General features: G+C 40.9%; 1 protein-coding gene across 1 annotated transcript in view; it reads right to left on the reverse strand.

The window, feature by feature from the left end:
• Positions 1-2734: 2734 nt before the first annotated feature.
• The window catches only part of LOC308488371 (leucine-rich repeat-containing protein 37A-like), a gene marked incomplete at its 5' end in the record, with an annotated part of 35182 nt that continues 10827 nt past the window's right edge, over positions 2735-27089 (reverse strand). Inside the window, 10 exons of the mRNA XM_081028034.1 lie at positions 2735-4600; positions 4710-4852; positions 4934-4988; positions 6352-6401; positions 10372-10473; positions 10842-12634; positions 14245-14363; positions 20460-20531; positions 25212-25292; positions 25950-26021. Coding sequence (XP_080884160.1) covers positions 4555-4600; positions 4710-4852; positions 4934-4988; positions 6352-6401; positions 10372-10473; positions 10842-12634; positions 14245-14363; positions 20460-20531; positions 25212-25292; positions 25950-26021 — 2533 coding nt within the window. The 3' untranslated portion in view covers positions 2735-4554. The remainder of the gene's footprint in view (positions 4601-4709; positions 4853-4933; positions 4989-6351; positions 6402-10371; positions 10474-10841; positions 12635-14244; positions 14364-20459; positions 20532-25211; positions 25293-25949; positions 26022-27089) is intronic.

Here is a 27089-nt window from a genome sequence, read left to right on the forward strand (position 1 = left end):
AGAAACTCCCTCTTGACTTTTGGTCAGCCTCCTCTACAACCTGTGATTAAATGGGAAGGAAGTAGTGGTTTGAGGCCCCACCCCTGCATGTGCACGTGACTATGGCTGCCCAGTCAGAGTCTTCTTTCCTCAGACTCATGGGCCAAGCAAGCCAATCAGAGACCTTTTGAGAACTGGGCTTTCTTCTAATAAGAGATTTGCTCTCCAGTTAGTGGTGTAGAATAGGAATTATTAATGACCATCTTTCTAGCCAAGGGGTGTGAGTCCTCCAGACGCTGAAGCCATCACAAAGGAAAGCAGAGTCGACGGAGAGATGGGAAGAGGATACCGTTGTTTGAGCCCTGGATGCAGCCAGCTTTAAAGCCTTAGGCTTCCTGGTTATATTATATGAGACAGTATATACTGTATGCCATTTTTGGTTTAAGCATATTTTGCTTGGATATATTTCACTTGGAACATAAAGAGCGGTGACTAATATATGGAATTTGTCAACTTGCACAAGTTATTCTCCCCCTCCCAGCCTCTCATTTTCCTTACCTATCAATTGGGAAGACTACCCTGTTTCCCCGAAAATAAGACCTACCCGAACATCAGCTCTACTGCATCTTTTGGAGCAAAAAGTAATATAAGACCCAGTGTTATAGAAGACCCAGTCTTATAGTAAAATAAGCCCGGTTAGCTGGACATTAAATAGTCCCTTTTAGGGCCTGGAAGAAACAACTTACCATGAATCACGATCCTAGAATACACTTTCCACCCACATGCCTGCATTTCAGTGGTGATGGTGGCATTCATTAGGGTTCATCGTGGCTCTCTTTAAGTGGTTTTCCTTTAGAGTACAAAATTCACGATGGACTCTTTCCCCTGTACTAGTGCAGTAGTACATTACTGATTGAAATCTGTCCTTAACGCTTTAAGTAGTGTCTGGCTTTGTTTGTTTTTTGACAAGGGGAAGTGTCCAAGATTAGCCTTTTCTCCTTCCCTCCCTTCTTGCCTTCCTTCCCCAAATCAACCTTTTCAACATGCATCCCAGGGATGGTTGAGTATTGAGGTCCATAGACCACATTTTCAGAAATTCTATTTATCTGTGGAAACCTTTTCTCTGGCAGCCCTTTTGAATGGGGACTATATTTTCTCCCTCACTATATTGCCTGCAGCCCACCCACTGTTTCACTTCAGTGAGAACATTCCAGAGACCAAACTAAGGATCAACTTCCAGATGTTTCTCTGGTCACCTCTGGAGATGGCTGTATGTCGTCAGCATTCAGTATCTCACCTGCTGCCCAGCTAGAATGACACCTTTCCAGGCCTCTGACTTAGCCACCTCTCCACCATGTTACTCCATGTAGACACCACCCACCTTTTACCAAGCCACGACACCCATAAGCCTACAAAAAAAGGAGTAGGGCGCCAGGACCCCTTCAAGTACAGGTGGCGTCTCCTCACCATACCTGTGTATGGAGGTATGCTGGCTAGTGTCAGTTGGCTCTTGACACCCATTTCCACCCCCTTCTCTGCAGGTGCTAAACGGCCGGGAAGCATATTACACAGATTCCCTTGGCAGCAGGTTTCTGCCAATGAAAAGTACTTGTGTGAAATTTGGAAGGTGGAAAGGAGGTGGAAGTCATCCTTCTCTGGTCTGTAGCAGCAGACATGCAGGCTGCATATCGGACTCCCCATTCCCCCACCTGTCAGCAGCCTTGGCATGGCAATCGCCTCAGCAGTGGTTTCCCAAAGTTTCCTGATTGCTGAGTGGCAGCAGCGACTTTGAATCCATGGAAAGCAGCTATGGCAAAGGAACCTGAAAGGTAGTGGTGCCATTGGCCCACCCCCAACTTTCAGCACCTTAATCCCTCCGACGATAAGCACTTATAAAATCTTAAAAGATATATATATATATATATATATATATATATATATCCTTTTTTTTTTTTTGCTGGACATAATCTAGAGTGGTTTCTTTTTTTCCTGTCTCTGGCGGTTTTAAAATATGTCCACAAATTCTTTGACTCTTCTTTCTTCAAAAGGTGGGGTCTGAATCCCCTCCCCTTGAATGCAAGCTAGATTTAGTGACTGACTGCTATGATAACTATTCATGTTGGGTAGTGGAAGTGATGCTATGTAGCTTCTGAGGTTAGGTCACAAAAAGGGTAACTTGTGTCTCTGTGTCTGTCTCTTAGATGGCTCCCTCTGGAGGAAGCCAGCCATTGTGTTGTGAAGACATTCAGTCAAGTAGCATGTGGACAGGTCCGTATGGGGAGGAACTGAGGCCGCCCTCCAACAACCGGCATCACCTGGACAGCCATGTCAGTGAGCCACCTTGGAAGTGGGCTGTCCAGCCTCAGTGACGCCTTCAGGTGACCGCAGCCCTGGTCAGTATCTTGAGAACCTCACAAGAGGCCCAGAGCTAGAACTGCCCGAGTCACTCTGAATTCTTGACTCATAGACATTGTGAGGAATGTTGATCGTTTTCAGCCACTGTTTTCACGTGCTCTGCTACACAGCACCAGATAATCACTACGCTGTCTGATACAGGGGTTGAGCCAGATGCACTTGAGACTCTCTGAGCTGGTATATTAATACATGATGCCCTTTGTAATGGCTGGGGAGTTTGGCCCGGAGCTCCAAGTCTTCCCTTCCACCCCAACACCTGGCATGCCAAGAACCCATGGATTTTCCTGGGCACAAAATGCTTTCACCCCGTCACGTAAAGAGGACAGTAGTACCAAAGGTACAAATATAAAGTAGGGTTTTGTTGGTTTTGGGAGGAAACTTACAAACAGAACAATAACAGAGTTTCCTCATTCCGGAGCATTCAGAGAAGGCCAGACTTAGCTGCACTGTGTGTCCCATGGCTAGAGCTCCTGTTGAGAGGGAGCCTACCTGGAATGCTTCCCGTTTATAGGGATGGTGAGGCAGGGAACATCTGTACCACTAACGTGGAAACTGATGAAGGAAGCGAACTCATTAGAAAGGGGGGTTCATTGTTAATACTGCTTGCTGGGACCTGCTGAACTAGCTCTCTGCTGAGATACTGAAAGGAGAAAGCAAATTAGTTTCCAAGACTATCTGACCTGTTTCTCCTCACTTCCTGGATTCCCAACACTCCACTGATCCTCCTTCCCGGGTAGTGCTTTAAACACAGTAAATGTTGGTTGGCTCACAGAAGTCACCACACGGAGAAAAACACTTGTTACTCATTCTCAGTAAGAAACTTTGGGAGGCAACTTGGGCCGGCACCCAGAGAACAGCATCCACAAACTAATAAGCCAGATGAGGGACTGGTAGCCCGGCCACTGTGCCTGGAGCCCTACCTAACCAGCAAAACATGCCGGGTTACTTCCCAGTCCCACTGCTCCTCTGGGGACTCTGTCCCGTGCACGGTTGGCACCATTCCTCACATGTTACCAAACCACCAACATTTATTTGTGCTCATATAGGTAGATTATTAAATCTTGTTTGTTCAAGAATTTTATTTTCTCAGGCATTTAACTCTCACTGACTTACTAAATGTGATTTCTTACTGATTTTCTTTGTGGAAGGAGTAGGGGAACGCTTGCATTTTCTGCAGATTGCGCTAGCATTATCCCTTGAAATCATGCCCCAATGGATCTGTGTTGGGCAAGGAGGGCACTGGGTGGGTTTGGTGCTGGGCTGAGCTGGAGGGAGCTGAGCAGCACACTCGGGACCCTCAGTGGTGTCGGTGAGGCCAGGGTAGTACCTGTGAATGGCGAAGTGGCCCCACCAGTATGTTTTTTAAAGCAAAGCCCTGAAGAGGGCAGTCTTGGGCAATTACTGTTCTCACGCATTCTTCCCTACCCTATCAGTCCAGCACCTCCCTGTTAGCTATCCAAGGGTTGGAATTTTTAAGGTTAAAAACACCAAAAAACCAAATATGAATTTTCCACTAGCTTGTAAGGATAGAGAACCCCCTACACCAAAACAGGGCACACATTTTTACATGAGTTTAAGAGTTTGGCGACAAAAACAGCCCCTATGGTGGAGGTAGGTTCAGTGATCCAAATATCCCAGCAGCCCCAAAGACCTGATGGGAGGGGTCGGAACTGGATGGTCCTCAATGGGCAGGAGGTCAAGTATGTTGGACATAACTGGTACTTGGCGAACCGGGGAGAGAACACCAGAATCAGTGGTTATTTGACTCAGTACTGACATCCCTTGGGGATGATGTGTCCTCCAGTTCTGAATGTTCTGGGGAAACGAGGGAGAGAAGCCCCTCTTCTTCCTCCTTTGCCCACACTGCCTCTGGCAGAAGTATTGGCTACCACAGGGATTCTAACTTCAGTCCTGCTTTTCTTGCCATGAACCTTGTTATTTGTATGTAAATACTTAGCTACTTACATCTTAATTCCTTATCATGAGGGCAGAGTTGGTTATGCATTTATGCATTTTAATACAAGAAAAACAAGTATTTGACCAGCAATGCTGAGAAGCCAATATACAAAACAAAATGTGCAGGTGGCCTGAGGCAGGACAGGTTTCACTCCGTGGTGTTGTCTTGAGCTGTCTCACTTTCCTCACCTGGCTGTCAGCAGTCTATTCACTAGCCGGATTGTTCTCTACTATGACTTCGCGGAGCTCCCTGGGGTGAGAAGAAGAACGTCAGGGCTTTTACTATTGAGAGCCGCAGTTAAACTATTCTTCATTTCCTCATTTTAGATAAGAATTCTAAATTGTCCCCAATCATTTACCCTTTATCCTTATTGATGGTCTCATTCTCATCAGAAGAATCTTGCATACGTAGTTTCTGTTTCATGTTTTCCTGGAGTGTGGCTTTGGGAGGTTTATACGTATCCTGAAGCCAAAGCGGCTGCCTTCTCCAGAAAGAGCTCTTCTAGAAAACAGACAGGGAAATATCAATTCTGCATCTCCCCTGCTTTCTCCTGCCACGGCACTTTATCCTCCTCAAATTTACCTGACTCTCCTCTTCTGGTGGGCATTTCTTACGCCGCAGAAACCGAAAGAAGCCCCTTGGAGGAAAACACACACCACAATTACTCATTCATGCCACATTCCACATCTCTGCAACACACAGCTCTGGACTGATTAGGACCAAATGGGTACCTCGGCCCATAATCACAAGGAGCAAAATCACCACAGACCTGGGACCTTGAAGTAATTCCATGCGAGCTGCACTGCCCAAAGTTCTGTGTGTCTGTCCACAATGGTCCACAATGTCTCTGGGGAGACTTGTATGTGGCTTAGCATGGAGTACGGGCAGGATTTTCTGTCCACTCAGTTTCTTGGTCTTGGCCAAGAAGCTGCCCTCGTGCAGTGGAAAGAAATGTACCACAGTCCTGGGCAGAAGCACTTAACTTTCCCCAGAAGCATTTTACTTCAGTCCCCTTTGGACTTAGTCTCACATGTGTCATTTACTGGGGGTAGGGGAGAGGGTGCTTATATTTTCCTAGCTGCTTTATCCTATGGGTCAAATCACACCATAAATGCCTGAGTTCAATGAGCCAACTTCTCCAGCTCGCTGATTTCCTACTGCTGGCTGTCACTGATGAGTGAGGGAGTCGTGAAACCAGTTTAAAGGTCATGACCAGCATTAAACACAAAATATTCTTTTTCAATACACACAGAGTAGAAAGAAAATGAGAGTGCATAATGTGTGTCTTAGAAACTAGTTATGTCTCTATGGCATGTGTGCACTGAGTTGTGACATAAAAGCTACCTCACAGCCCAAGCTCAGTATAATCAATAGAGAAGTCCCCACCTGGAAAGGAAGCATTTCTTTCTGGCACTCACTATCAGTGTGACCATGGGGCAAGACCTTTTCCCTTTCTCCTCCATTTCCTTATTATAAAAGGAAGAGACAAACTACTGTCTAAGGTCTCTCCCAGTTAAAATTCTATGAGGTTGGGATAAAGGGAATAGAGAGTGGGGGTCTGAAAACCAGTAGGATAAGAAGGGCAGTTCTCCTGCTATTTGACAGAAAGGACCCATTATTCTCCCATCAGCCTTGAAGGAGACGAGCCCTCTCACCCCATGACCATGTGGCCTTCCCTTCCCCTTACAGAGCCTCTAGAAGGCCTCGGGCCTGGCCTCATGCCTCCCACCAGCAGCAACAGGTACAACCCAAACCCCTCCCTCTGCACCCTCTATCCGTAAAGGGCTAGTACAGCACAGGCATCTGTGCCAGTCTCATTCTAGCCAGCTTTGGCTAAGGAGTGAATGGGGCTGAATCCAGGAAAGCATTAGGGTAAAGAAGTACTCTTCCTGACTTTGGTGGTTTCCTCACAGTAAAATGAGGAGATTGAAATAGACGAGTTCTAAGTTCTCCTCTGGTTTTAAAACTCTACTTTTAAAAATCGCCAGACTATTATTTACCTTGAGCTTCCTTCTTTACCTTCCTCTGATGTTCTTCTGTGAGAGTGAATCTGTTTTGGAAGAAAACATGATCGTGATTATCCATCACTATGGCCACCGTCTCTGTTCATTCCTTTGGATTTTAAGTCTTATCTACCCAGGGAGGTGATAACGTTTGCTTTTCTTTTCTTGAGGACAGGCATTCCGTCCTGTTTACTAGTCCTTTGACTCGTCCACAGAACCTGACTTAGGATCTTGCGTGCAGCTGGCAATGCATGTTATTGACTGTATTAGCTAACACTCAACAGGTAATTCCTAATAACTCTTAGAAGTAGGAAAGAAAATAAAAGTATCTACCAGACACCTAGACCGCAGTGTTGTTTTACAGTCAAGAATAACAGAAGGATGCCTGTTATTACTGCTCCTGCTCCTCATTGTACAGGGTCCTAATCAATTTAATGAGAAAAATGAAGCACTGGAAAGGAAGAAATAAAACATATTTGCATATGAAATGATGGACAACCTAAAAAGCCCAAATGAATCAACTGAACTTTTATTGTAAACAACATGAGAATTGATGGCTAGATACGAAATCAAGAGATCAGCATGCAACCCTCAATAACTTTGCTACACATCACAAATAACTGACTGAAAAGTGGAAAGAAGAACCCATTTATAATATCAATAAAAAATGTGTAAAGTACCCAGGATAAACTTAACAAAAACTGTGTAAGACCTAGGTGGTGAACGCATTAAAGCTCTGCTGAAGGACAGAGAGGAAGAAGAAAGGAACACACGGCATGCGATACCAATGTTCCTACATGTTGTAGACATGTCAGTTCTCCTCAAATTAACTGACAAATTTAGTGCCATCCTGTTGAAATCCCAAGATGGTTTTTTAACAAAAGCGATCTGTTGACATTTGGTAGAAAAAAATATGAAGAATAGCTATAAAATGTATGAAAAACAAGATCAAAGAGCAGGAGCTTACCTTACCCGATATCCAAATACGCTATAGAGCAACGGGAATGACACAGTGTAATGCTAGTACTGGTCCAGGTACAGGAAAAGATAACCGGATCAACAGAATCGAGTCCAGATAAAGACAGTATTTTACATCAGTGAAGAAAGAACGAGCCATTTAATGAAAGATTTTAAAACAATTGGGTCTTCATGGAGTGAAACAAAGTTGGCTACATGAGCCATCCTAAAAAACAAATACAACAAATTCTAGTGGATTAAAAAATACAAAAAAAACCAAATGTTATAGAAGTTCCAGAAGACAATATCAGAGACTGTTTTCATGCTACGAAGGGGCAAAGGCCTTACTAACAAAACACACACCCCATAAGCCACGAGGAGAGGACAGACTGTAAACAAAAACACATCCACTCTTCACAGCCCGTGCCCTCTTCTGCCCTGATTGTTTTCTTCCTGTGGATTTACAAAACTCTGTTTAATATGAAATATATTAATCCTTTCGGTGGGTTTCACTGACTTTCAATGTTTCAAATATTGCCCAGTGTTTTTGTCTGTACGGAGACAGAGCAGTGGAGTAAGCAGCACAGGCTTTGCACTCGCACAAAACTGGGTTCTGCTTTGCGTCTTGCCCCTGGGGCCTTAAGTTGATGTCCTTCATCTATGAAAGAGGGTGGTAATATCGTCCCCACAGGATCATGGGCATCGAATCAGACAGTATACGGAAAACTTCATCCTGTGCTTGGCCTAAATGGTGCCACGTTTGCTGATGGGGTCACAGACACGGGGGGAAAACTTTCACAGGCTCTGCCTGTGGGATCGGGTGCAGGAAGCTATTACCACAAGATTATAAAAATGCTGCTGCTATTTTCTTCTAATACTTTTATGGGTTCTTTTTGTTTACACTCACATAAATATGTTTGCTTAAAGTGAGAAATAGACATTGGCTGTTATTTTTCCTCAAATACTTGGCAGCTGTTCTATTACCACGTATTCATTTTCCTCCACTGATGAGATTATTAAAAGGTGACATCTCAGAAGTCTTAGCAACACATGGGTCTGTCTATTGCCGGGCACTGTGCTACTTCAAACACATATTAGGTTGCATGACTCCTCAGAATGGAATTGACAGACACACTCATCTCTCTCCCACTGAAACCATTACTGTCCACTAGAGGAAAACACTGCAGGTCCCTGTCCTCCAAAGGCTTGTCATGTAAGTGACAAGGGAAAATAATGAAACCATATAAATAATACAAATGCAAGGTTAAACTACGTAGAAATTATAAGCAGTATAGGAGTTAATAGAAATTGCAAAAAACCAAAGGCGGTGTGCCACCTGGAGATGGAAAGCGTGTGGTCTGCTCAATGGCCAATGACTCTTCTCAGCGGCCCGCACAAGCTGACGCCATGGGAGTCCCCAATCTGCTAGGTTGAGAAATCAGACTGTCCTCACCAAGAGAGGACTCCCTTCTTCCTACTGGGGCAGTGTCACCTTAAGTGTCACCTTAACAGTAACACGGGAGTGATCAAAACTCAGAATGCCAGATTGTGACTTGACAATGAGAAGTTCATTGTTCCACAGACAGCATCTGTCTACACGACCAGGGAGTTACATTATGTACAGGTGGGCCACCGTGGCACACTAAAGCACAGTCGGAAGGCTGCTGGGTGAGAATAGAATTAGAACAGTAGGAATCCAATGAATCCAGCATTCAATGGAAAGGACGGAGGCGGCCAGATCCATCCATCTACCCGAAAGGCACAGCCTGGCTAGTGGGGCTGACCCTCCACGTCTGCTGCCTGAGGTGCCATCTCCACTCCAGGGCAGTGCTAGGATGAGCACCGCCCGTGTTGGTCTCTTCTTCACCTTTTCTGTGCTTTCACCACTGACCAAGCCTCCTGCGGAGACACACGCTGCTCTTTAGCAGTTAACACCTCCAGTCAGGAGGTCCTCACGTCTGATAGACCAGGAAGTCATCTGGTCCTCACACACCTCTGCTCTGCTGCATGATGTGTGTTGACCTTGGTGTTTCTCTCTTGGGGAACCGCCTTCTCAAAACCTGTTTACCATATTTCTAAGTTCTCGGGTGGGAAATGCCTCATTATTTCCCCTACAAACTGGTGACAGACCTCACAGAAGGACTAGGATCAGGAGGCTTGTAGTATTTAGAGAAGGCTGATGAGGAAAGATGAATTGCCTTGATTTTTGAGAGATTCATAGGACGTCCACAGGCAGAGCAAAATAAGGGGATTCGAGACGGGTCAAGGCACAGACAAGAGGAGGAATGGCTAGGTTATGGTGAGGGGTTGCGCTGGCTGGAGTGGAGGGCTGCCGGGACAGCGTAAAAGGGAAATACAGGAAATGGGGTGGGTTGTAAGGTACAGTCAAGACTGTCAGCTTATTAATTCACTCTTTTCAATGTTAGCACCTGCCTGTTGGGAAAAGAAACCATTATGTAATTGAAGCTCCAGGACCCGGCGACTATAAAGACGACGTGCTTTAGAGCAGCCTGGTGCAGATTTAGGCTGCAGTGTGGACTGAACCTATTTATACAATGCCTTACACATTGGAGTCGAAACCTGCTAAGTAAACCTCATGCATCGACAAGATCACACTTTTTATCTTTTAGCCATGTCCTTTCTCCCAGAGTGACATGGCTCCATGAGGATGGAGATTATACATCTCTCCTGATTTCAGCCAAGGAAACATATCAGTGGTAGAAAGAGAGGGATTGGTGAGTACATCAAATTGACATCATTTTGAGTTGAACAAATTTTGCTAACATGTCAACTCTGGCTTACTAAATTTAACTTCTCAAAATAGCCTCATGTCTTCTTATTGTGGTTTCAATTCCACAGAGATCTCTGGGAGTGGGGTTCCTTTAAAAATTCCCGGGATATAATTTGCAATAGAAAAACAGAGCACATCTCACTCCTGATGACTGGGCAGGAATATGAAGCAGTAGCAGGTGGGAAAGTGGCTTTGATTTTCAGTTTGGGGTTCTGAATGTGTTATAAAGACAGAATATATTTTGGAAACCTGAAATTACTGTTGCTTACCTCAATGAGACAGAAAATTATCAAAATCATCACTACTACAGTCACAGATATTGCCAAGATCAGTTTGTTGTAATAGCTGTATTCTGGAGCTTTTTTTGTGCGCTAAAAAAGTAGAGAACAATTTTGTTAAAACAGAAATGGAAAGGACACAAACTAACCATTCTTAAGCCTATTCTAAAGACCAGCTATCTTATACGTTCTCAGAGAAGATACCCAATCTAATGGGTTATGTAATCTTAACATTAGCCTTTTCTTCTACAATTTTTCTATCTTTTGTGTTAGGTCCTCTTCTCATCTACTCTAGGAACAGTGGTACCATTCTCTAAAGGAGCAAAGTGGGAGATCGCTGTCTTAGCCAAAGTTACGTGGCCAAGAAAAGCTACAGACTAGGCGCTCCTGGCTTTTGTGTTTGGGCGCTTTTGTGGCATGTCCTAAAAGTCCAGGTTCCCTGTTTCGGGAGCTGTCCTCACCTCTCGTGGCTCCTGCCCTTTCTGTTCACTCTGGGCTTCTGTGCTCTCACTGACGTAGTTCTCATTTTTCCATCGATCCGTATCCCACTCTGCCTTGGACACCTTTACTTCCTGCTGTTCACTGAGAAGCTTCATCAGGAGGCCTGTTCTGGAGATGAGCCTGGCACAGGGCAGCTGCACGCTGACCTCAGAGCAGTCCATTTTCAAAGTCCGGATAACATGAGCAATGAGCTTTCTCACATCATTGTTGGGGATGAGGGTTTGTAGCTGCTGGTTCAGCTGATTTTCAAATTGGTCACCCGGGGATGAGAACAATGGGGAAGTGAAGCCTGTGCAATTGGAGAGTAAGTCAGTGACCTCGTAGGGGTATTCCCCTGGTGTTTCATGGGTTTGGTTAACTGTTGGCAGAAAGTTGTCTGCAGTAACAGCGGAAACTGCTGTGAAAACATCTTCACCAGCAGGGATTTCAGGGGTAGTTTTTTCTGGCACAGTAGCCTTTCGTGTAGAAATACTTTCTTGAAAAGGAATCCGTGCAGTACTTTTTTCTTCAGAAGTTTCCAAAAGAGAAAATGATTCTTGAAGACGATTTTCCTTAGATGTCAATTCTCCTGAAGATGAAAAAGCGTCTCGTGCAGGGGAATTTATGAGGCTCCTCACTGCTGATATCGGAGGTCTCTTTGCAAGCAGCAGGCTCTTGAGAGAATCTTCCTTTCCGAACTCTCGACTCATTTTGGCCTCGGCTTTTTTGTGCGTCACATGAGAACGACTTTTATGAAAGAGGTGTTCCTTTCTGGAATGTGAGATTGGCTTAGAAACCTTCATATTCCTAACTAGAGCATTTGCCTCATCTAAAATAAAAGTAGTATCGCTTAAGTCTTTTGATTTTTTAATCTCAGATAGAGATTTTGGAGCAGGGGAGGCCAAAGGCCTGCCCATTGAGTATTGTTTCGGGGTAGAAGAAACTGCTGCCTCATGTTCCTTTATGAAGGAAGGCTCTGTATTGAAGGAATTTCCCACTAATTTCCTTGGCCTGTGTACCATGTGCAGTTGTCCCAGCTCCCTTGGCGGTGGCCCTCTGAGTCTCCTAACTCTGACAGTGTTCTCCACAATAGGCGTGGCATTGTGTTTCCTGTGGATGCTCTGATGGGCCACTTCTTTGAAGTGCCTTTTCCGGATGCCCTTAGGGCCCTTGAGGACCCTGTGCACTCTCAGCAGCCTTTTGACAGGCTGAATCTTTGCTAGGCTGTAGCCCTGTAGCTGGTCAGTTTGCAATTCCTTCTGAAAGATTTGGCGTTTCAGTTTGGGACCTGAAAGGTTCGAATGTATGAGCATGGCAGTTTTTTCTTTCTTTATAACCTCATCAATTTTGTCTTGAATTTCTGCATCTAACAAATTTTTCAGAGAATTGAGTTTCCTCAATTTAGTTTTGTAAGTTGCATCGTTGGATTCAGGCTTAAGGGAAGGGTTCCTTGCATTGTTTGTCAAATGGCTCAGGGGCCTATCTCCATCTTCTATATTTAAAAAAAGGAGTTTAATGAGTGGTAATAATGTTGATTCTACATCTGTTAGATTTCCCTTGGAGAAATAAGGCAATATATAATTTAGTGCACTAATAGCATCAGTTTCATCACTGAAGTCTAGTTGGTCGTTCCTGAAGGCTGACAAGTTGATGATATCTTCATCTGAGGATGGCTTCTCTGGCTCAATAGTCAGCTCAGTGCTTGTTTTCTTCTTCCGGGCTTGTAATGCCTTCATGAACGATCCTTCTGCATTCTCTATAGATACTTCTTCATCTGTCAAATAAGAAAAGACCGCTTTTGATAGTGAAAGACTCATGGGACAGCTTTTTGTCCACCCACAGCCATACATGCCAGTCAAATAAATTAGGAATCAGCAAACATTTGAGTGCCATTTAGAGAGGAATAGGCCTCCATTCTCCACCTCTTCTGTGTGGTCGTGTTCTTGTCACCATCACACGTGACCATGACCACACTTACTGCTAACACTTCCCCATCTGGACATGCGCTTCTGCACTTACCCCGGGTTCCTTTGCTCGGACCCTGCTCCCACATACCTCTACCCCCATAAACAGAAGGCTGAATACAGAAAAAACACTATGTCTGCCCTCGCTCTTTGCTTAAATCTCGTTCAGGCCTCTAGGACGTAGGTTATGAGATTTGCCAGGTTGTATGCCAATGTGGAATGTTCAATAAATCTATGGATTAATACTTGAGGTCCTAAAATGCAGAAGGGAAAAAAGCAACTTTTGTTGGGTGCTGACTTTTAATTCATTTCATTTCTTGTATTTTCAGTTTTACTTGGGGAACCATCCAAAGCTGCTGACTGTGAGAAGGTCAAGTGTATCATTGCACAATTGGTTTCGGTTCCAGAAGAATTAAAAGTATTGCTGGTGCTGGTGAGGGTCAGAGGAGGAAGTAAGGGTGGTGAGGGTCAGAGGAGAAAGGAGGAGCATGGCTTTACAGAGAGCCCAAATCTGGAAGCAGGAGCCCGGGCACTACTAGACCATAGCACTTAACACTTCTGATCCCGTTTTACTCACCTGTGAAGGAGATTAAAATGCCTGTTCTGCCCACCTCTAGGGGAGAAGGCAGTAATGTAATTGGCAAAAAATTATTTTGATCAATAAGCTGCACTCTGTTTATGTCAGTAGCAAAGTGTTATTATTTATGATGTCCCCCAGATCACGGGCAGAGACTGGTATTCAAGCTATCTGGGCATGAAAGCACGTTTGGAACTTATCAAGTAGGTGCCAATAAACCTAATACATAGAAAAATACTTAAAAGCAACCCCAAGTGTTTTGTGGATAGAAAATTTTGAGCTTCAGAGCAAGTTGAGGGTTTGGCCGTCTAAGAATACACGAGCCCTCTCATCCATTAGAAGGGCTGGCTGACAGCTTTTGGTGATGGAAGCAGAAACTCTTTCAACCAAATAAAGGATGGAAGAGGTCCAAATAAAACAGCATTGCTTGTACTCTTTTATAAAATTGCAAAAACAAACAAAATAAATAAAGCGTATCTATACCTGTCCCATTAGGCAAAGGGCATTTGAGACCTAATGCATATAAAAATCGCTTTATAATCTGTGAAGCGCTCTATGAATAAATTCTCATCTGGAGGTAAAGCAGCAAGCAGAGAGCAGGACACACAATATGTGGCCATTAGTGTTAGTTCCCTCCCCCTTTCCATTCTTTTCTCTTGTTCCTTAATCTGACTGTTAACAAGGGACGCGTTTTAGACATTTAGGGATTTGAACTTTGCATGAATGAATATAAAAGATGCAGTTACATTATTAGTTTAAAAATTTGTCATAGATGAAAACATAACATTAACACATAAGTAAAATAAAAATTAAAAATAGCCTACCCAGGCAATTCAGACTCACCACAATGTGTGTTGTCTGTCAGACATTCAGTGTCACAATGCAGTTTCACTGTCTTACAGACGACCTCAATATCACTTTTAAATTGGCAGAGACAGCAGGTCATACGACTGGGTAAGATCCTATAAATAGAAACATAGAGAATTAAATTAGTGGCCAAGGAGTTACTTGAGTAGGTAGAAGCGTAGGTCAAAGCTCCCACAGGGCTGTGCAGAAAGGAGCTCTTGGGGCATATGGCCTGGACAGTTGCGTAGGGACCAGTTGTCTATTTGCTACTCTTGAACATTGTAAATAAATAGGACAGGGGTATCCAACAGAAGGATGGCAGTAGTATGGTATGCCTACAACAAAGGTGATAGGAATTAGAATTGAGTGTAACTGATCTGTGGTTTAATTCAGAAGTATCTCCTCCCATTCCAAAAGTCTCACTTTGGATTGAGAGTACACAGGAAGAGGGAAGACTTCTAAGAAGCTTCTGACAACAGAGCTTCAAAATATGAAGGAAAAGTGAGAATGACAAGAAGAAATAAAGAAATCTGGATTTTTCAATATCCTCCTTTCAATAATTGATAGAACAAGTAGATAGAAAATCAGTAAGGATATAAAACTCTTGAATAACACTATCAACTTGCCTGACCTACTTGACATTTATAGAACACTCCACCCCACATCAGCAAAAGGCACATTGTTTTTTCAAGTGGACACATAACATTTTCCAAAATAGACTATATTCTTGCTTATCATGAGAATTTATTGGCTATAAAATGAATCTCAATAGATTTAAAAGGATATTAGTCATTCAATATATGTTCTCTGACTGTAGTGAAATATAATTAGAAATGAACAGATCCGAAAAAATCTCCAAATATTTAAAAACTAAAAAACATGCAAGCCTACGGGTCAAAGAAGAAATCAAAAGGGAAATTAGAACTTATTTTGAAAACACAAATATCAACATGTGTGATGTTACTAATGCAGTACTCAGTTTTCAGCATCTTCCTTCAGGAACTAGAAAAATAAGAGCAAATTAATCACAGAATAAGGAGAAGAAAGGACAAAATAAAGATTAAAGCAGAAATAAATAAAACAGAAAAACAGAGAGGTAGTGAAATGACAAAATGGTTCTTAGAGAAGATGAATAAAATTGATAAACCTCTAGCCAGCTTGATCAAGAAAAGACCCAAGTTATCAAAATTAGTAATGAGAGGGGTGACATCACTATAGAGTCTATAGGTAATAAAAGGACAATAAGGGAATATTAATACTTTGTGCCAATAGATTCAAGATGAAATGGACAAATTTCTTGAAAGATAGAAACTACTATAATGGTTACTCAAGAATAAATATGTATCTTAAATAGCATTATTAAAGAAAGTGAATGTGTAGTTCAAAACCTTCCCACAGAGAAAGCTTCAAGCCCACATATCTTCACTGGTGAATTCTACCAAATATTTAGGGAAGAAATAATGGCAATTCTACATAAACTTTATCAGAAAATTGAAGAGAAGGGAATACTTCCAAATCCATTTGTAAGGCCAACTTTCCCCTTATCAAAACTAGACAAAGATATTACAAGAAAAGAAAACTACAGACCAAAATCTCTTGTGAAGACTGATACAAATTCTAAAGAAAATTTTAGCATATAAAATCCAACAATATGTCAAAAGATGATACATCATGACAAAGTGGGGTTTATCTCAGGAATACAAGGTTGGTTTAATATTAGAAGATCAATGTTTTTTACCCAAGTTAATAAACTAAAATGGAAAAAAATCACAATCATCTCCATAGATGCAGAATCTGACAAAAAGCTAACATGCATTCCTGATTTAAAGAAAAAAAAAAAACCCTCAGCAAACCAGGAATGGAAGGAGACTTGATAAATGACTTCTACAAAAAACTTAACATCATACTTAATCACGAAAGAAAAACTGCTCTCTCTCCAAGATCAGGACAAAGGCAAAAATGTTGGATCTCATCACTTCTATTCAACATTGCCTTGAAGAGTCTAGCCAGTGCAATAGTGTGAGAAAAAGAAATAAAAGGTATTCAGAATGAAAAACAAGAAGTAAAGCTATCTTTATGTACAGATAACATGACTACATAGTAGCAAAAAGGCTACTAGAATAAATGAGTATTAAGTTTGCAAGATACAAGATCCATATGCAAAAAATTAATTTATCTCTAATGCCTTGCAGTGAGCAATCAGAAATTGAAATTTAAAAAATACTCTCTATAGTAGCAGCAAAAGTAGAAAACGCTTAGGAATAAGTCTGACAAAAGATATAAAAGATTTGCACACTGCACACTATGAAACTATTGTTGGGAGAAATGAAGGAAGACATAAATAAATGGTGAGACATAATGTATTCATGGATCAGAATATTCAATATTGATAAGATATCAATTCTCCCCAGATTGACTTATAGATCAAAATCCCAGTAGGCTTTTCTGTGGAAATTGACCAGCTAATTCTAAAATTTATATGGAAATGTGAAGTTCCTAGAATAACCAAAACAAGTTTGAAAAACTAAGCACAAAGTTAGAGGACTAACACTACCTGAGTCATGACTTGTGAAGCTACACTCTCGAGGCATCGTGATACTGGTGTAAATAAATAAAGATAGACAAATAAATCAAAGGAGCAGAACAGAGAGCCCAGAAGTAGAGAGATATGGATAACTGATTTTCAGGCTCAAAGGCAGTTCAGTGAGAAAGGATAGTCTTTTCAACAAATGGTGCTGGAACAATTGGATATCTACATGGAAAAAATGAACTTCAAATCACATGCACAAATGAAGTAAAATTAATTGAAAGATCAAAACGTAAAACTTAAAATGATAAAACTTATAGAAGACAACAAAGGAGATAACATTTATGACCTTGAATTAATCAGGTAAGATTTCTGAAATAAAGCGCAAAAGCGTAATCCATAAAAGATAAAAAGTGAATAAAATGACATGATTAAAATTAAGAATTTCTGCCCCACAAAAGATACTCTTGAGAGAATACAAAGACAAGCCACAGAATGGGAGCAAATACTTAGCCACTTGCATATTAGATATAGGACTTGTTTTCAGAATATACAAAGAACCTAACTCAATGAAAATATAGACAAAAGATTTGAAGATATGCAAAAGGAAAATAAGCATATGTGAAGATGTCTGACATCATTAATCGCTAGGGAAATGCAAATTAAAACTACACTGATAACTACACACCTATTAAACTAATAAAATTAAAAAGACTGAGCATAGCAAGTGTTGGCAAACGTGAAGAAAATGGAACTGTCATACACTGCTGGTAGGGAAGTAAAATGGTACAACCACTTTTAAAAATAAAACATACACCTACAGTATGATCCAGCCACTCCACTTTCAGGTATTTACCCAGGAGAAATGGAACTATATGTCCTTAAAAAGACTTGTACACAAATATTCATAGCAGCTTTAGTTGTAATAGCCAAAAACTGGAAGAATTCAAATGTCCATCTATGGTGAATAAATTGGGGCATAGCCACATAATGGAATACTATTCAGCAATAAAAAGAAATTATTGATACACACACAACATGGATGAATCTTAAAATAATTACGCTGAGTGAAATAAGCCAGTTAGAAAAGAGTAGACACTATGATTCCATTCATATAAAATCCTAGAAAATGCATCCCAATCTATAGCAACAGAAAGCAGATCAATGGTTGCATGGGGATTGGGGAGGGCAGGGAGGGAAGGGAAGGAAGAATTACAGAGACATGAAGAAACTTTTTGAGATGGTGGACATTTTGATTCAATTACACGTCTAAAGATGGTTAAAAAGAAATGATGTAATTGAAACAACTGGTAAAATTTGAATATCAACTCTTTATTACATAATATTATTGCGTAGGAATTTAATTCAGCGCATTAATAGTATTGTAGTTATACACAGAAATGGTTTTGAATATCCAGAGAGGGAGCCATCTAGCTGACAAGGGAGGGATGGACTTTGGCAGACGCTGTGGCAGGCCGAGGAACATGAGGCTAGAGGAGTGACCTATAGATTTGACAATGTGGTGAAGACAGTCATTTGTAGGCTGACTTGTCAAAAACAGTTGGAGCACAGCCCTTTCCCATACTAATCTCGTGTAATCCCCTCCATAGCATAATAGCAGGTTTCTGTTAGCCTGCCATGTTGGAGGGGGGATGGCACAATTTAAGGTGCAGTAAGTTCTGTAATAAATTGTCACAATAGGGTCCTAGAAAATATATATTTTTAAAACTGCAAAAGAAAAAAAGAAAAAGAAGCCTGACCTTACTTTATGCCATATATAAAAATTAACTCAAAATAGATCATAGACCTAAATGTAACTAGACGATTTCTGGAACCGAACAGGAGAAAAATCTATGTGATTTTGGATTAGATAATGGGTTCTTAGACAAAGATTTCTTAGATAGGAAACAGAAAAGAACACAAACCATATAAGAAACATTTTGCTAAACTGGAGTTCATCAAAATTTAAAAATTAAAATATTCCAGTCTTCAGAGATACTTTTAATAGAATGAAGAGAAGCCACAACCTGCAAGAAGACATTTACTAAACACATATCTCAGAGAGAGGCCTTATATAAGGCACTCTTAAAAATCAATAATGAGATAAATATCCAATTAAAAACAGACACTTCACTGAAAAAGACATTTTCACATAAACAGACACTCAACATCATTAGCTATTACGGAAATGCAAATTAAAACCACAATGAGATAGATACAAATACATAACTACTAGAAACTGAAATGTAAGGATGGGGAAAATGTGGAACAATTGCAACTCATATACTGCTGGTGGGAATGCAAGATGGTACAACCACTTTAGAAAACAGTTTAGCAGTTTCTTAAAAAGTTAAATATGCACTTAACATAGGATGCAGGAATCCCACCCTTAGGTATTTGACCCCAAAGAAATGAAAACATATGTTCACACACATTTGTGACCTGCATGTGAGAGATTGTAGCAGCTTCATTCATAATGGCCTAAAAACTAGAAACCACTCAAATATCCATTAACTGGTGAATGCATACACAAACTGATATATTCACGCAACCGGAATACTACTCAGCAATAAAAGGGAGTCATCTACGGACAGGTGCAACAACATTGATGAACCTCAGGCAAAACTATAGGGACAAAAATCAGGTTGGTGGTTGCTAAGGGCTGGTGGTGGGAGGAGGGACTGACTGCAAAGGAACATGAGGGGCCGTTTTGAGGGGACAGAAGTGTTGTAAATCTCCAATGTGCTGGTGGTGACATAACTATATATTTTTCAAAGCTCACTGAACTGTACACTTAGAGTAAGTTTTATTCGATGAAAATTATACCTCAATAAACCTGATTTAAGAAAATAATAAAACAAACCTGAAAAAAAACTTAGTGAAAGTAAATGTACAAAAAAGCAACTTACAGTTTTTCCAGTTGAAGGGTCATCATGAGGACGCTCTCAACTGTTGTAAGTGACACTTGCGTTTTCCCCATGTCTCTGAAGGAGAGAATCCAAATGTGCATGACATGGCCCAAAGACAAAAATTCACACTTAAAAACGTGATTACATCAAGTCTGCTTCTCTGTCAAGCCAGCTCGAGTTTACTTGCCATAGATGATCATTTCAGAGAGCTCTTATTGAAAAAAATTATTTGCCTCATCAAAAAAATACCTTAGTGCTGAATAGTACATTCTTTTTTTTCTTTTTTCTTGTTTACCATTATCCTACTATTCATTCTCAACTGCATCCATTTCTCAACTACTATTTTTAAAATATACCGGAGGTGCCAAAAAAATCTATACACATGGCTTGTATTCATCTTTTGTTATCGGTATATATTATTACAAATTGAATACAGTTTTTCCTTTCTTAAAATGTGTGTACTTTGTGAGTGGGAACCCTCTGTATATAACATGCAAGTTACTCTTCTTTGCTTCCTGGGGTAAATGGTGTTTCTACATGCTTCTACACGTTCCATATTTGTATGTGTTCTTCAACACTGCTCCCTCCTCTGCTTTCTGTCTTGCCCATGTACATTCTTTCCTAATTATTTTCTGTGTTGATAACTCTTATTCGATAACCCAGATAAAATTTTATTTATGATGTTTTAGCCAAAATGCAAACTACTTAATGTTTGATGAAAGTAAAAAAAGAGCAGAAATCATCTCACAACCCATGTGATTATGGCCAATACTTACAAATATCTCAGTGCTGGCAATTTTAAAAGATACGAATCTTCCACAGTTGTCAGAGGATTACGATCAAGAATTCTGAAAAAATGCAATGGAATTAAAATTATCTGTGCTTTTCAATAACTGCTATGAAAGTTTATATTCATCTTTTTGGTATAAAAGTTGAAGGTAAAAAAACATTTTCTGTCCTTACCTATAAAATCACCCTTCGAACCTGTAAAGCACTATTTCTTTGGGAACTACCCAGTTCTCTAGACGATCAAGTGGAGAGCAGAGAAAGAAAAAAAGTGGATAGCAAAGAAAAAGTATGCCAAAGAACGTTTCAGATGGAAAACCCTAGAAGTGACTCTGCTGACAGAAAGCTCTTGCTCTATAGGAAATACTATTTCTAGTGTCCTCCTTAATTCAAGGTGCTTTTCTTTCATTGCCGGCAATTTAAAAATTCCACAGTTTAAATCACCCAGGTCAACAGAAAAATAGCATCAATCCCTTGGTTTTGGAGCCAGAGAAGGGATAAATGTCAGAGGAACTGGTGAAACCCATACTCCCATGACATATTCCCGTGTATTCTTGTATTACAGCCTTTGTGACATTGTATGTCTGGGACACTCATCTTTCTTGGACTGTCAGCTCCTTGAGGGCAGGGACCACCTTTATTGCCATTTTGTCCCTGTACCTGACACAGTGCCTGACTGTTACTGGGTATTTAATAAATGTTTGTTCAATAAATAACGTTTTGTTTACATATAATTGAAATGAATAAATGAGTTTTTTTGACATCGATATTTATTCCAAATGCTGGAATAGATTGCCTTCTCATTTTTAAAGAAACAAATAAGGAAAACGAAACAAAATACAAAGAAACAGGGAGAAAGAAAAGAAAATCTGCCTTTATCTTAACTTTACTCAAGAATCATTAGTGTACTTTGGCAGAATATTATAAAGATAATTATCACAGCTAACTATCTAGTAGGCTGCCAGGCATCTGTGATAAGCATTTCACATTTAATCTTCACAATAACCTTATGTTCTACATGATATTACCCCATTTTACAAATGAGGAAAATGAGGCACAGACAGGTTATATAACTTGTCCTAGCTCGTCAAACTAGTAAGAAACAGAGCTGAAATTTGTAGTCAGGTCCGACTCCAAAGCTCGTGTTTAACCTCTATGAAGAAAAGTGGTTTAAAATGGCTGCTACTTTAACCTTAATTTTGAGACGACTAAATACAGAAATTTCAAATTTCATCTTTTTCAAATTTCATCTGCCCATTTGGCAGAGCCTCTATGAGAATTACATTTTCCGTTTGGATTCCTTTTCTCTAATCATCTTCAATGGTTAAATATTTCATTAGCCTATTGTCATGGAGACTTTAGAGATTTAAAACCAAGTTGTGGGCAAATCAGTATGAAAGGTGGAATAAGGACATCTGAAAAGTCATCCCTAAAAAAGCCACAAAAAAACAACTGACAAAAATTGTCAGAATCAATTTTTCAAACTCTGGACATTTAACCAACAGTTTGCAGCAATCCCGGGAGCATTTATTCAAGAACAATGGCGAACTTCTGTAAGAACAATGATCTGTGTTGCTCTCACTCATCTTAGACCTTTGGCTCTCCACCCCAGTGGTAATCTTGAAAAACAGCCCATTTCCCCAGTACCAGAGGGAGCATAATGGAGTGAAAGTTCCTTTAAAACCTCATTCCCAAAGCACTGTCACTTTACCTGTCTGGTGGTTCCCTGGAAGACCTCACTTGAAAGGCTTGTGTTTGACCTGACTGAGAGCTGCCTAGTGCTAAAAGCCTCTTCTCAGGGTTGGAAAACAATTACAGTTAATATTTTAACATGGCAGCTGCTGAGGCAATGGATAATAGAATAGTTGGGGCACAAAATAGCCTAACCAAAAAGCTGAAGAGGAAGAGCTGAGAAATGAGATGTCCATACCAAAAAGAGATGACAGTCCCCTGAAGTGTGTCAACTTTTATATGTTCACAGCTAGCTAAAGGTAACCAATGCTGGTTGACTAGGGGAGCATCTGTGCCAGCAGCTCCACTGGCCTTCAGACTGTGGGCACACCTTCCCCCTTGATGTTCTCAACAGTGGGGTCAATAATTCATCAGGGATAAGCTTGGCTTTTCCCTTGGTGTTCTTGGCACAAAATTGATGTACCTCAGACCAGCCAGCCTGTGACTGCTCTACCTGGAAAAGGTGTAAGCTTCCTACATTGTAGAGTCCGCAGGCTTCTGAAATCATGGAGCTTTTTATTGTTAGAATCAAAGAAGTGACTCAGAATTTTTTAAATAAGCCATTAGCCTGCACCTGTGTAGGCGAATAAAGGAGAAGCACCTTAAATTCAGAAAGAAAACAAAGTCTACACATTTAAGATTCTCAACCACTGCTGGCTTTCCATACCATATTTCCTTCCTCATTTCATCAGAAAGATACATGATTCTTACTACCATTCAAAAAGTGGTACTTTGTAAATACCCCTCGTGACATGTCCTTGCGACGGATTTCAGACTGAAAATAGAGACTTGACCACACCGCTACCTTGTTCACTTGGTGCTTGTCAATAACATAGAGACTTCATTCAACAAGCTTACTGAGTTATAATTACCTGAAACCCAGGGGTGAATCAAGGTTTTGGGGAGCCTGAACTTCACCTATTCTAGGAAGTCCTACCAAAACATGGAAAATTATGAACATACAAATTGCTGGTGTCCCTCCCAAGACCTCTGAAGGGGCCTATGGAAGTGAAGAGCCCTGGAGCTTAAGCCTCATTCAGTTCTAGATAAATCCACCTCAAACTTATTACAAACTTATTTAATGCAGGGAAAATATTGTTTCAACTTATAAACACCCCAATAATATGTCATATAGATGAAAAATGACTTAACTCGAGGGCTGGCATCTTCCCTTGGCAACTTGCCTTTGGAAAGAGATGCAATAAAGTTTATATGTCACTATGGCAAATGTTTTCTGCAGCAAATTAGCTTTGTCAACTAAAAATATTTGGCCTCAAACAATGAAGCAGCACAGCCTCCTATACAGACTTATTGTCCTGTGACAATCTTTTGAAAGTAACCGTGCATTAGTTTTAGGAGTACAGCTCTATTCGGATCACATGATGTGAGTATTAATTTATTCCTAACACCATGTAGCTCTGATTCTTTCATTATCTTTTGCTCACATTTAAGATGAACCCAGAAACTCAAGAGAAACTCCTCCATGACGAATCTTTTCGAACCTACCACCCATTCCCTACTTTGTCACCTCCCCCCCCCACTCCACCCCACCCCTTCTTGTTACCCTGCTCTATAGATGCTGGCGTGGCTCTGAGATGCTGACATGGAGTGGTGAGTTTTCCATCAACATCCATCTTCATCCTTTCAGTATGAAAGTAGCCTGGGGACAAAGTCCCTGTCCTATTCTCCTTTGTACCCTCAGCACGTAGTAGAGTGCTGACACACAGTGGGCATGGTACTCTGTGAATGTTTTTGAAAGAATTCCTTAATTGTTATCAACTGTGATTCCACACTTTTTCCCCCTGCGTTGTCTTCAGAACTACAGTGAAACTCAGATTCTTATAAGGGACTCACTCTCATGTCACAAAATGCCTAATAAAGGTGGTAGTTTAAGACACTGTATTGACGCTCCTAGAGACCTCTTGGTGGAGAAACCCAATGAGCCTGCTCTCTGATGCGCTGACCAAAGGAAAACTGACCCTCAGTGTCCTTTCCCCCAACTAGACATCAGCAAGTTAATGAGGGAAGAGGGAAGCCCGATACAGTGGGGTATCCGCTGGAACTGTTACTCCAGCTCCAGATGCACCCTAAACACCTTCATCTAACCTGAAATGAACTCTGTGAAACCGGCTTTCTGAACCACAAGACAGGTGAGACAGTTTTCTCCCAAAGTCAGGTTTACAAGAAGATCTTCACCTGAGTCTAAAGTCCCTTTTAGACCATTGAAAGTACGCACTATGGTTTGCTTCTGTCACAGAGAAATCACAGCATTTTCCAGCTGAAAGGGAATGAAACCCACTGTTCTTATTGAGGAATAGTCAGGAAAGGAATTGGAATGAGGCTACAGCAATGTATCTCTTTAGGAGTATTTTTTCATACTACAACTTAATAGAAAAAGCATCTTTTTCCGTAACTCAAAGGTTCCCATTGCCCACAGATAATTCACGTCGGAGGCATATACTTTTCTGAAAACTAATGTTCTAGGTGATTGGGGAGAGAAGTGCCCTGGGGCAGGTTTTTAGGAATTCTTTCTGTTTTCCCATTTCAAAGACACTCGTGGCTGAGGAAGCACCCACACCTTTTGCTCCCTGGAGAACTCTGCACTGAATGAATCCTTCCAGCTCTGTGCTGCATACAGTTTAGCAGTTAGGTGCGTTGCCCACGAGCAGGAATCAGTTACATTCAAAAGTGGGATTTCAAGGACCATTCACACATGGGAGCAGCACCATTGGGATTCCCATGCCAATGCCACTTCGAGTGTTATTGGCTTCGTGCCTTTACTGCCCATGCCAGAGATCAGTACCGGGGGAAGAGAGCATGCCATCCATGAGTCAGACAAGTCTCTTGGCCTCTTTGTACCTTTGTTTCCTCATGTGAAAAAAAATGAATGGATCTTAGGACATATTTTTCAGAGTTCATACTGGGCTCATGCCCAGCTAACCAATCACTGTATGATGTTGTTACACGTAGTTTGTTTTTTTTCACATGTATTCATCTCCTATTTCACTTACACCTTGTGTAAAAACTGCATTCCATGCCAGGCCTGAAACGTTCCGAAGCTCAGTTCTGTGATTGAATTGCAGCCAAGATTTCTATAAAAAACAAACAAAAAAGACACAAGCAAAAGAAGATAAAAGATATTCTTTCAGAATGTTTATCCTTTGGCAGTGATTCTGATTTGTATGTGATGAAACAACCTCAATACTCCCTCGATACACTAAAAACAATCTCGCTGTGGGAGATATTTGCTTATGATTTATACTTTCATGTTTACACATGTGGTGCATTAGATACAAAACAGTAAGTGCTCAGTAAATACACGTATTAAAGGATCAGTATTTCTCTAGAACAGGGTTACATAACTTCCGCACTAGTGACACTTGGGCTGGATAATTCTTTGTCATGGGGGGCAGTCCTGTGCATGGTAGAATGTTGAGGAGCAACTCTGGCCCGTGGCCACTTCTGCCAGTAGCACAACTACAGTTGTGACACCCCAAAATGTTTTCAGATATTGCCAAATGTCACCTGGGTGCAAAAGCGCCCTCGTTGAGAACCAATGCTGTAGAACAATTCATTCTGATCTGTGAGATAATTCTCACACTAATCTTTGCTAGAGACAAAAGGCTTCGCTACATAATTTCAGTAGTTTTCCACTAACAAAATGTTAATATTTCCAAAAAAATAACAACAAAGTTTGCAATTAACTTTTATAAAACTCCAAATATAAGGAAGTTATATTTATAACTTACATATACTGCAGAAAAGGTAGCGGTTCAAATGTACGTCTTTCAATAGATTCTATTCTATTGCAGGACAAATCTCTAGAAAAAGTAAAAGAAAAATATTGCCCCAATTAGCTATCAGATGTCTAATTAGTAGGAATAACTAGTAGAGGTTCGAATGATAATATTGAAGAAGTAGCTTTTGTCTAAACTCTAAACTTAGGAGTTGTTGTTTTAACCTTCCAGAGTCCCTAACTCTGCCCTCAACTGTTGAGAATCTCACCTTCATGGTCTTCGTAAATAAAACATACAGCTATATAATCTTGATAGATTTTGAAGGTACTCTTTCCTGAGAGCAGAAGAATTGATTACATGACCTTTTGTGGTCTCATCAAACTCTGGATTATGAGATCAAAGTTTTCATATTTTTATAAATTTTATAATTATAATTTCTAATATTAAAAGGAATATCCTCATATTTACACACTTTTCTTAGTTTGGTTCTGGTTTTCCAGGCCAATCAATACCAGAAGAAATAAAAGATACCCTTTCACATAACTTGCAAGGAAGTTATTCCTCTAATATATCACTTTGAACTAATTCAGCTTTCTAGCGTAAGAATAGAAATTCATTTTTGGTTTTATATTGTCTTAATATTCCATGAATTTATCTGCTTCAGTTGTACAGTGTGGGACAGCAAACAACAACATGGCATTGGATTTTTATTTGAAAACACCCAGTCCTGACTATAGTTGACTCTTCTTGCTATAGATTCCAGCTTAGCTCCTCACTTTTCACCTGGATGGGTATAACTGTCTTCTGACTGGTGTTTCTATCTTGTCTCTCCCTTTCCAACCCACCATGCACAGCGTCACCAGATTACCTCTCTGGAAGTGGTTCTCCAATACCAGCATCACTGGGGAACTTGCTGAAGATGCTAATTCTCAGCCCCACCCTGGACTGACTGAGTTAGTCCTGTGGGGTGGAGCCTGAGTTTTAGCAAGCCCTGGAAGTGATTACCTTGCAGGCTGAAGTCTGTCCTAGAGCACTGCTGTGACAACATAGTAGCCTGGCTTGTTATCCTTGGCTTGGCCTTTGAAGCCCCAGACTTGGCTCTAATCCCCTCTCCTGGCTTGTACTCCACAGGGACTCAGGGTGTTTTCTCTG

The sequence above is a fragment of the Rhinolophus hipposideros genome, assembly GCF_964194185.1.
Source record: "Rhinolophus hipposideros genome assembly, chromosome: 20".
Lineage (NCBI taxonomy): Eukaryota > Metazoa > Chordata > Mammalia > Chiroptera > Rhinolophidae > Rhinolophus > Rhinolophus hipposideros.